This window comes from Saccostrea cucullata, unplaced genomic scaffold, assembly GCF_032062105.1.
Source record: "Saccostrea cucullata isolate Sc308-1 unplaced genomic scaffold, CSIRO_AGI_Scuc_v1 ctg12, whole genome shotgun sequence".
Taxonomy (NCBI): Eukaryota; Metazoa; Mollusca; class Bivalvia; order Ostreida; family Ostreidae; genus Saccostrea; species Saccostrea cuccullata.
This window is the reverse complement of record NW_026933001.1, coordinates 214,840-225,963: the sequence shown is the minus strand read 5'-3', so window position 1 is coordinate 225,963 and position 11,124 is coordinate 214,840. Positions and strand designations below refer to the sequence as shown.

At 31.9% G+C, this 11,124-nt stretch overlaps 1 protein-coding gene and 1 long non-coding RNA gene across 2 annotated transcripts; both read right to left on the bottom strand.

The window, feature by feature from the left end:
* Positions 1-940: 940 nt before the first annotated feature.
* LOC134236840 (uncharacterized) lies at positions 941-3,583 on the bottom strand. The gene is made up of 2 exons (XR_009985729.1): positions 3,261-3,583; positions 941-993 (listed from the first exon to the last, which is right to left on the bottom strand). It is a non-coding gene; the product is annotated as an uncharacterized LOC134236840 (long non-coding RNA).
* A 1,617-nt stretch (positions 3,584-5,200) lies between these two features.
* On the bottom strand, positions 5,201-8,656 carry LOC134236868 (uncharacterized). Its single transcript, XM_062719024.1, has 5 exons — positions 8,586-8,656; positions 7,942-7,982; positions 6,791-6,857; positions 6,446-6,594; positions 5,201-5,457 (listed from the first exon to the last, which is right to left on the bottom strand). The coding sequence occupies exons 1-5, from the start codon at positions 8,606-8,608 to the stop codon at positions 5,222-5,224; spliced, it is 516 nt and encodes a 171-aa protein (XP_062575008.1). The 5' UTR covers positions 8,609-8,656; the 3' UTR covers positions 5,201-5,221.
* Positions 8,657-11,124: the final 2,468 nt, after the last annotated feature.

Here is an 11,124-nt window from a genome sequence, read left to right as displayed (position 1 = left end):
GTAAATGTAAATATGATTTATTCGTGATGAGAAAATGACATTTATACAATAAAAATGTACATGTAACAGTAAATAGATTACCCGGTAATAAATTGATCATAATCACAGGCTTAATATCCATCAACAGTCTGCTAGAAAAATACATACAGCTTGTATTACTCAAGACTACAAACAACAAAATAATATTAATACAGTTATATGACCAGTTCAATCACAGGCAATTTATATTACAGAGAATTTATAGCTAAGAATAAAAACAAAAACTTAATCTGTAAAATCGAACTCAAATATTAAAGAACAATTATTTCATCTGGAATTTCTTCGATGAAACTACTAGTATATCAAATCACTGCGAATCCATTCCCACTCGACTATGAGCTGTAATCAATGCGAATCCATTCCCACTCGACTATGAGCTGTAATCAAGTTTAAGGGCCACCTCACAAAATATCAATAAAGTTAAGTCCGTTAATTGTTTCACAATTTAGTGTTTATTTTAACAAAATGCGTCGTGGTTACGTACGCCATTTTGAAAAGTCGCAAACACTATTGTTATGCATCGCTATACATGTACTCAGTACAAATGTATATGATACCTAGTACATGTACATGTAATGCATTTATTTACAATAAAGTATTTGATGAATCGTGCAGTTATTATAAATAACATATTTGATGTACCAGGCTTTTGTTTTTAAAGTAACATATGTTGTGTATCATGTCCAGTAAAGAAAAAATGGATTCCAAAACATTGCCATCAGCTGGCTATACAATGGGGTTTTCATTGGAAGTAGATTATTGGCATGGGAACCCCGACCGGCACTTGTGGCACAAGTCCGAGCGGTGTGGCTTATTTGGATCGTTGTGTCTGGCCGCTTTATCTGCCTTTGTGCACCTGCAATCCTGACTTCCACACACGGAACAGCGTAATCGTTCTACCTTGTATGGCTGACATGCTGTGTTGCAGCTTTTGCAGTCTTGATCGTAATAAGTCTGAAATTAAGTATTATAAGTTTGTTTAAATCTTTAAGAAAAAAGTTTTCAACATAACAAATGGATAATAGTATTAATTAATCTACTAACTTTATTCAAATAAAACTTGAAAGAAAGAATTTGTTGTGGCTTTCTCAGCGTGATAGTAGATTAAAAGAAAACGAAAAGCATAGATACATGTATCCTTAGTTTATTATATATATAGCATTCAACTGCTTGTGTTATATTCAGCAATTAATCTTTAGTATTGCTATGGTGTCAGAAATATAACATATACATGTTCGTACATCGATATGAGCATTGTAACCCTCGGGTCTATATATATACCGTATATAATGAAATTGCATTTTTTTCATAGAAATTTGTAACACCTCAGTTACTTCCCTTTATTTCTTTAAAGTTGAATGCTAGTATTCCATATTATGTTATTAAAATAAAGTAAATTCGCATCGAGGTCACTCATATGTTGTGTCAAAATAAATTAGATAATTATTGAAACAAATAATATAGTAAATGGGTGTGTTAAATTATATTATTCATTATTGGAAAAATCTGTAGAGGTATAATTAAACAGTTTAAACGTATATCATTGAGGTGGTTAGCAAGATTCCAGTTCCCCTCGACCAGGACTATCACCCTCAGCTGCGTCTCGGCCATGGGGAACTGGAATTTTGCTAACTCCATCAATATACTTTAACTGTATAATCTGTCATTCTACTAAAGTAACTGAACTATTTTGAATTCCCATGGGTACCAATTGCGCCCGTTACAAACAGATATATTTATGGACGTGTGTTCCATAAAAGCAGAATTTATTCTTAAAAATTCTACACGGGAAGAAAACACTTGCTGTGTCCTTCAACTCGACATTTAGATGTACCGACGATGCAAATAAATTATCAATTAACTATAGTTCATTTGATTCATATGCCTACTCGGTGTATCCCACAGAGCTTGAAATAATAGGTGCCACAAAGTCCGAAAGTCTTTTCACTAGGAATACTCTTTTAGAATAAGAAAGCCCTAGTTCTAACAGTTCAATATTTAAGGTCAAGGTTTAATCAAGTTTTTAAGTGATTCAAACTCTAAGGTCAACCCTAACCAAAAGCTTGGAACCACACGGGGACATCAGTGTTTCACAAACACATCTTATTTTCCCAAGAAGTGCAGCTTCACCTGAACTATAGTTGTTCAAAACGTTATTAATGTGTAAATGTAAAACGAAGAGAAATGGGTTCAAGTCCCGCAGGACCGGGTGAACTATTTTTGTTTATCTGTGTGCACAAACCAGTAGAGAAAGTTTATATACAAGCTGTGTTTGGGAAACACTGATGCCCTCGTATGGCAACATAGCAAGATTACACTTTTCTTAAATGCAAACTCACTGGAAATACAATTCTGAATCATGAAAGTAGGCCAAGGTTAAAGTTTTTCATCAGTACGAAAATTTCCAAGGTCAAAAGGTCAAGGTAATTGGTATCCAATGAAAGGTCTTGCCACAAAACATACATATGTAAAGTAAAGCCCTAGTCCTAACCGTTCAGAAGTTATGACCAAGGTTAAAAATTTTAAAAAGTAGGTCAAACTCCAAGGTCAAGGTCAAAGATCCTGCTATCAAATGAAAGGTTTTGTCACAAGGATTAATTATGTAAAGTATGAAAGCACTAACCCTAACCCTTTAAAAGTTATGGCCAAGGTTTGCTTTTTAAAAGAAGGCCAAACTCCAAGGTCAAAGGGTCAAAGTTCTAGGTATCCAATGAAGGGTATTTTCACAAGAATTACATTTGAGAAGTATGAGGTCATTAATCCTTAGCGTTCAAAAGTGATGGCCAAGGTTAAAGATTTTTCATAAGTAAGGAAATCTCCAAGGTCAAGGTTTTTGGTATCCAATGAAAGGTCTTGTCACAAAGAATACATATGTGATGTATAAATGTCCTGGAATTTACTGTTCAAAAGATATGGCCAAAGTAAAAGTTTGGACTTTTTGTGTAAAAGTGGGTCAAACTTCAAGGTCTAAAGGTCAAATTTGGTGGTACCCAAAGAAAGCTCTTGTCACAAGGAGTATACATGTGAAATATGAAAGTCATAGCTCCACTAAATCAAAAGTTATTGGCATGAATGAAGTTTTTGCGGACAAACAAACAGACGGACACGACAAAAACTATACACCCCCGAAACTTCGTTCACTGGGACATAATAACAGAAATAATACTGTTATAAGAAATTCTGATATACTCAGTAATTATAGGAAATAGTGAAATCCATACCTCTGAATACCTAGATTTCTTGTAGGTATAGGCGCTCTCCCAGTGAGCGTTACAATCAGGACAGCGGAAGAATCCATAAAATCTTAATTGTGATGACATTTTAATTTTTGACCATCTGGATATTCTTGGAGTAACTCGAATATTTACATTTAGGGTGAGATATGTAAAATTATATTATTTCCAAATAGAAAGTTAACAACACTTCCCTTTAAACCACTGATAAAACGCACATTATGTCATACATATGGCACACAATGAATTTATATCAGGATATTAATAAATATATATACACTGTACCATTTTTAAAAATTCGCCAGGGAAAATACCAGGGTATTCTGAGAAATGTATACTTTCTCTTTGTAATATTGATAACCAATTCATTTTAAACATTTAGTAAGGATGGGTTTACAGATGATCATTTAGCAAGTGTGCTTGTGTCAGTAAATCTTATCATCATATGACAGTGAAATATTTTATGTCCCCGTAATCGAAGTCTATGTCCTGTCTGTCTGTCTAGCTGTTTGTTTGTCCGCAAATTCTTTAACTTAGCCCATAACTTTTGAATGAGAGAAGCTAAGGCTTTCTTATATTTCACAGATGTATTCCTCGTGACAAGACCTTTCTCTGGGTATCACCAAATTTGACCTCTTGACCTTGAAGTTGGAGTTTGGCCCACTTTTACCTTAACCTTGGCCATAACTTAATAGTTGGTGCTAAGGCTTTCATACTTCACATGTATATTCACTGGGACAAGACCTTTCAGTTAGTATACATATTTTGGACCTTTTGACCTTAACTTCAGAGCATGACCAACTTTGTAAAAAAAAAATCAATGCATGGCCATAACTTTTCAACAACTAGGGTTTTCATATTTCACAGGTGTATACCTTGTGGCAAGAACCAACATTTTTTACCTTGACCTTGTGGTTTGATTTGCATTAAAGAAACTTCAACTTTCGCCGTAAGCTTCCATACGGGGGCATCAGAATTTCACAAACACATCTTTTTGTTGGAGCAACCCCTCTGTGTTTAAAATTATACAGCTCACCATTGGTAATTATTTATGTTCAAAAAATGTTATCTTGACTTGGAAAATATATTTTAAAAGCTTTTGAAATTAGAGACTATCAACAATAAATCTGTATGCTACATGTCAACTTTACACGAATATTGTACTTGTTATATTTGTAAAATTATATGTGTAATTATTATTGTTGTATATCCCTGTCATACAATATTAATATTTACTTATATATTATCTACTGTTTCAATAATTTTCAATCAGATGCGAAATTTTAATTGATATATAACCTGCTCAATTAGGACGCCTACATATTTGAATCATTGTTGTTTTCAAGTGTATTGACATTTATGAAAAGGCATTTGTTTGGTTAAAATGTCCTATTACTCTGTGCTTCTTATGCAAATATTTTTCTTTTAAATTTCTTGGTTATCTATATAAGATTAAAAATTTGTCTAAGTCTACCTTTCAAAGAAATTGAACACTCTACTTTGTAGCAGCTTTGCTAAAAGTTGACCACAGAAGCCAAAATATTGTAAATTCAAGACATACTGCCGTCCCACAAAATTTTTTTGAAGTAAAGAATTTGTGTTGGAACTTTTATAGTCAGCAATTTTTTGTATTTTAATATATGACCAATCCCATGCAACTGGCAGATGCTGAGAGTTTGTGGACAATAATAAAGAAAGCTTGTGGCTCAAGTGAGCTTATGAAAAAAACAACAACTACAAACAAGTTATATTCATAATGTATTCGTTGTTTGATAAATAGAGTATATTTACAGTCAAATTTAACATTTCACTTTGAGTGAAAGCAATTTAGCACAGATACAACACATATCAACACACATATATTATTGCACTACCCCCCCCCCCCCCGACACACACAGAATAAAAATAAAGCATGCAATGTGTTTTTTCCCTTAAAATCATTGCACAAGTCACAATAAGTTGATAGACAACAAGCACACAGAAACAAGGAAGGAAAATTGGGCATAAGTGGCACTGTCTGAAATATCACTGTAGTAATAGTCGTCATCATAAAGCTCCCCGATCGACCCTTGTGGTGTAGAGGTGGGGGGATATCGAACATCCGGGTCTTTTGCATATATGGTGATGGTCTTTCCGCCAAATGGATCTATTTTCTTGGTTGGATCCAGGGGTTCGTCGTCATCTTCTGTAAAATACAATGATTGGATTAAAACACTGACCAAAAAAAAAAAAAAAAAGAAAGAAAGAAAACAAAACAAACAACAACAACACAAGTCTTACTTTCAACTTTTATAAAAGGTTGAAACATCAATGTGTTTTATTTTCCTCTTTTACGCAATAATTATTCTAATAACATACTTTCAAAACCTTAGTTTTTCACACACACCCTTCCAGCCCTCCCGAACTTTCTTCCAAAAATAAAAATAAAAAGCAGACTTGAAATGTCAAAATCAGTTGCCTTTTTATGGTATCACACGATGAAAGCATGGTTCCTCATCCTTCTCGTTACCCATAAAGCAAATATTTCGGTGATAATATTTCGAAGGGAAAAGTGGTACATGTATAGCTATACTTATACATGTATTTCAATAAATTTTGCCCGTTATGCAAATAGTATGCAAACCAACTATCGTTGATGCCCTGGCAAACCCAACAATCTAGACAGCGATTCCTTAATAAACGCTAGATGTCGTGAAATTTTTTTTATCAATTCAAACAAAATAAAAAACCAATTCATCATTCACTAAAGGGTGAATGTTTGGTGCAACATGTGGTTCAATGTTAAATTTTATGAATATTTATATTTGAGAAATTGAATGGAATTTTCTCATAAAAGAAGAAATTTAATACATTAAGAACTGATATTTTTTTCTCAATAGATTTAAGTCCAAATGTCAAGAGTATATTAAAATTTTAATATTTCTCATGTTGGACATTTGAAAAATTATGTGATTATATCTAAATAAATCAGTAAATAGACAGAAACATATGAACAAAAAAAAAAAAAAAATTAACCAACGCTCAACAAATCAATCATATATACAATGATCACTTGATTTGTTTATCTATGCTGTAAGAAACGAAAAGTAATTTCTAGCGCAATATCAGAAGAGGAAAATATATCATTGCTATTTCAGAATTATAAAAGAAAAAAAAACCCATATACTTCTTACCGCAACCAAAATAATATTTTGGGATGCACACAACCCTGCCGTTGAAACACCGACACTTATTGCAATCGGAGCGGATCCAATAACCATGGGGAACGTTCCTACAATTCTTGTAGTTAATTTCATACTGGCAGTATCGCCCAATATAAAACCTGTAAAGAAATTTTGCATAAATGAATGGAAACAAATAAAATAAAGTATGATTTTTTTCACGAAGCATACTATTTTCTTTCTTCCAAGGCAGAACAGATTTTAAATAAAAAATGATGACTTTAATTGAATTCAAGAGCAAAAGAAGTCTTTCTATATTTCACAACTGTTACAAAATATTAAACCGCTTTGACTTACTTTGGACATTTACAAAATGTACCGAGGACACATATACCCCCATTCTTACAGCACGAATTCACAGTACCTGTCAAAAAATGAAACATTGTACCAAGTTAATCAGAATCTAATAATCCGAAGAAAAAAATTAGAGTTAATATATTTGATAACTTTCATATTGTTTAAATTTCAGTTGATGAGATAGATATTTACATTCTATAAATTAGATTCCCATAGTTGAACTATATAGGGGACAAGTTCTCGTTAAATATTTTTTTTAGTTACTTTAAGAAATAGAACTTTCTTTTTCATGATAAATATTAATTTATGGGTGTACTATAGTTTCTCAAAATTATTGCGAAAGTATACTTTTGAGGAAAAAGTGAAGAAATTTGTCAAAATAGTACATTAGTAATACGTTTTAGGATTAAAATAATCTGAACTTTACGCTATATTGTTTATTAAATGAATCACAAAACTCAGACTAAGAGAAGTCAGAAACTGTATACAAGAGATAAGAAAAATGGACAGACACGCGAATTGCTTAATTTGTAAAAAATGTTATCATTTCTTTAATGTTATCTTTGTTGAAGATGATAGGAACTATTTGTTTGTCGATTTTTATCGCTCCCTCCGCGCCGGACTGGAAAGAAATTTCACCACAACTGACCAAGATTATTTCCTGCCACCCTGCAAACTTGCCATCGCATTATTCCACCTTATTGTAAAAGTTTGATAAACTATCGCATCAAATAAATGGTAGCAGAGATTATTATAGAAACCAAAACATCCCAAAAGTGTTATTACAGGATAATGTGGGATTTGTGTAAAGGGTAAGAAATCACTGATTAAAGCCTTTAATGGTCTTCTAAGGATCAAATGGACAAAGAAATATAATTGTTTGAATCATAGGGGTCTTTAGTTGAGTTGTTAGCAAATCCACGAGTAAGCTAAAACATGCTTACTGTAGATAAAGGGCTTAACAAAAGCTGTGAAAAACATTTTATGGCGATAATCTCACTTAATTGCTTAAGTCAGTTTTGATAACATTGCCCCCTAATGGGTTAAGAAAATAAATAAAAATAAGTTATAATTGGATACTCTTTTAAGACAGAAAACAGGGGAGAGAGATGTTTTGCTGCTCTGTTGAGAGAGGGGGGAAATTTACTTACTTTGGCTTACAACACCGTATACACTGCATAAGGTATAAAACCTGAAAGATGAAAAAAAAATGTTATTATGACATGTTTATCAAGCATAAAGTATTATAATCGAAAAATGTATAAAAAGCAAATGAATATAAAATGACTGCAATTGGTAAAATCTTGGATGTAGAATTTTTAACTAAATTCAAAACACGGATTTTTAACTAAATTCAAAACACGGAAGTGTTAATCTAATTTTTTAATCTAATTTTTATGAATATACCACAAAATAATTATGAATCGATGAAATATGATTTTTTTTAACTCATTGCTAAGCTCCAAGATTTCACATTTATTTGAGCTAATATGTATTATTTGTATTATAGGGTATAGTTTTTGGTGCCCTTATGATAAGTGATTGGTAATATATATATATATGAGTAATTTCTTGATAAAAACTGAAATACTTTCTGATGTTCCATCATCTAATAATGCAATATACAGTGTAGTTTGAATATCAATAGTTTCTAAAAAAAAAAAAAAAATTATAAAAAGTACATAATCCTTTAAACATAAATAAGTTACATTTTTGGATATAGTTCTCTTACCCTATACATAACTACAATTATATATATATTTTTCAAAAATCTACTTATAAGAAAATCACTTACACTATAAGATATGAAGTTTCCATACTGTCACGCGCACGTTGTAATACTGGAAGGCCAGGTGCTCAGCTGTTTGTATTGTCACTAGCCCCTCCCACTTTAAACAGGTAATCACAATGTGTTGGCACTTGTGATGTACTCCTAATTACGAGAATTTTTTTTTATAATATCTAATTAGCCAATCTCTTTTTTCTTGACATTTACGATGAAGATAAACGGTCCTTAAAGTAAGTTGTATAGTTTAAGCCCTCATGACATCCTATTTAAGCATTAATTGTAAACTTTACTAATAATTAGGTAAAAAAATGTATATATATACTTTTTAAATAAATCTAAACTGTTCCACTGTGAAAACTTTGTTATTCAAAATTTGTCCCATGTATACATGGTGTAAAATGATTCACTTCCTTTTCATTTTCGTTTGAATGTTTATGCATATTATATACGTACAGTGATGTCCAAATATTAAGTGAGAAATAAATTATTGAGGGTCACCCCCCCCCTTTTGGAGGGGGTTAAGACGGCGATTTTTTATTGTATTTACACCCTACAAGGGAGGTCAATATATTACCGCTACATCGCCTAAAATTTCAACTCACTACCGCTACATTTTTTCAAAATTTCGACCGATCATTACTGCTACATTTTTTTTGGCCGAAAACAACTCATTATCGCTACATATCGAATCAGCCAAGTATGGAATATGAGTTCCAATCACCTGAACTCACTCACTATGAGTGAAATACCATTCCGATTTGAATTTTAATCAGAATCAAAATGACGTTATTTTACGTGACGTTAGAAAAGAATTGATTTGACGTTACTTTCTTACTTACATTTATTATTAAGGAAAAATTAAAACTCTGTAAATGTCGTCAAATATATACAATGCAGTTAATTGAAAACACATGTTGATAAATTTTCTGCAATTTTGCATGCATAATGCGGGAGGGAAATATGTGGATAATTTGCCGCATGTAATAAAAAGTGCGGTAGAAATTTAAACTTACCTGCTTTTTATTTAATTGAGATACATTCAAAATAATTTCATACATATCAGTATGTGCTAGTATCTGTCCTTTGATTCAGTACATTGTGTGATTGTAGATATGTTGCTTATTTAATAGCACTGAACTATTTTTTCATTCAAAGTCCCTATCCTCAGCCCATAAAGTACATGTATTTCAAACGATGCTACCGGGTATATCAGGCTTATCGGCCATAGGAGTAGGTTTATATAAAATCTTTTGACGTTTTAGATTATATTTTTATGCATGAGTAGTGTGAACGTAATAACGTCAATACGCCCTTATTTTTTTTACGTCTGTGACATAACATAACTGTGACATTTTGAAGAATTTAAAATAATTTTCAACATTAATTTTTCACCCAGTGTTACAAAATTGGCCGATCTACTGATCTTAAAAACTTTGTGACACTGAACCTCCAAACTTTGTGACACACCATCTTATTCAACATCCTCACAATAAATCAGCTTAAAATTAGAAATTCAACATGCATATCAACCCAAAATATCAGTCTATTCTACAAAAAGAATGATTGAGATGTAATTTCAAAATAGATGTAGTTCATGTAATTATTTTTCTAAGTAACCGAAGACTTTTTATGGGTATCCCATATTTCGTCGATTAACGCTTGTCTACGTCTCTGTTTTGGATTTGATCAACGCGTTCAGAGCATACGGATTGAATGACATCACACTTGTAAGAATTTACATCATTTACATCATATTTTGAATTTTTCTGCCAAATTTTATGTTTGTATTGTTTGTTTTATGGAAGTTATCAACATTTTGCAATTGCGAGTGCTACGCTCCTGTTACCGGTCTACATGCGTTTTTCACTTAATTAACGGAATAATCAAATTGATATCTTTGACAAATGGAATTTTTTTTATCAACATTTTTGTTAAAATTAATTAAGTATACGATTATCAACCGAATGATACACAGTTTTCATATAATGAATTGTTTTAAAATTATGAAAATAGCGCAAATGCTTTTTGACACCAACACCGTGCGCGACGTCTAATATATATATATTTCTTTCACAGGCACCTGCCGTTACTTATTTTTCTTTTAATAAAAAAAATATACCCTTACCTTATAATAAACCAAGCCTTGGTTTTTTTTTAATAAAAGAAAAATAAGTACCGTCAGGTGCCTGTGATTTCTTTAGTTGGAATGTAATTATTTAGCGACACTTGAACGTCATGGTTACTATTGAGAAGTTTGTAACAAATCGCGGGAATGCCGGATTACTTTACAAGACAGTGTGAAGACTGTGGGTTTTATCTATGAAGAGTGCTTGATTTTAGAATTTTTAAAGTGTTTTATTAATTAAAAATAGATTTTAATTAAAAAAAATTTAATAATAAAAAAAAATATCCTGCTCAAAGTCCTTCTTTCACCCCATCATAAGTAGTTGGCTAACGAAAGAGGCAATGTAGCGGTAATGTATAGGCCTACTTTTATATGTAGCGGTAATGTAACGTTTTTTTATAGCGGTAATTACTATGTAGC

Bases quoted from the DNA above. Each gene is read 5' to 3' on its own strand.
- LOC134236868 (XM_062719024.1), bottom strand. From the start codon at position 8,608: ATGGAAACTTCATATCTTATAGT. The intron at 6,595-6,790 runs GTAAGTCAAAGC...ATTTCTTTACAG, and splicing joins ACATTTTGTAAATGTCCAAA to GTTTTATATTGGGCGATACT. The intron at 5,458-6,445 runs GTAAGAAGTATA...TGTATTTTACAG, and splicing joins AAAATATTATTTTGGTTGCG to AAGATGACGACGAACCCCTG.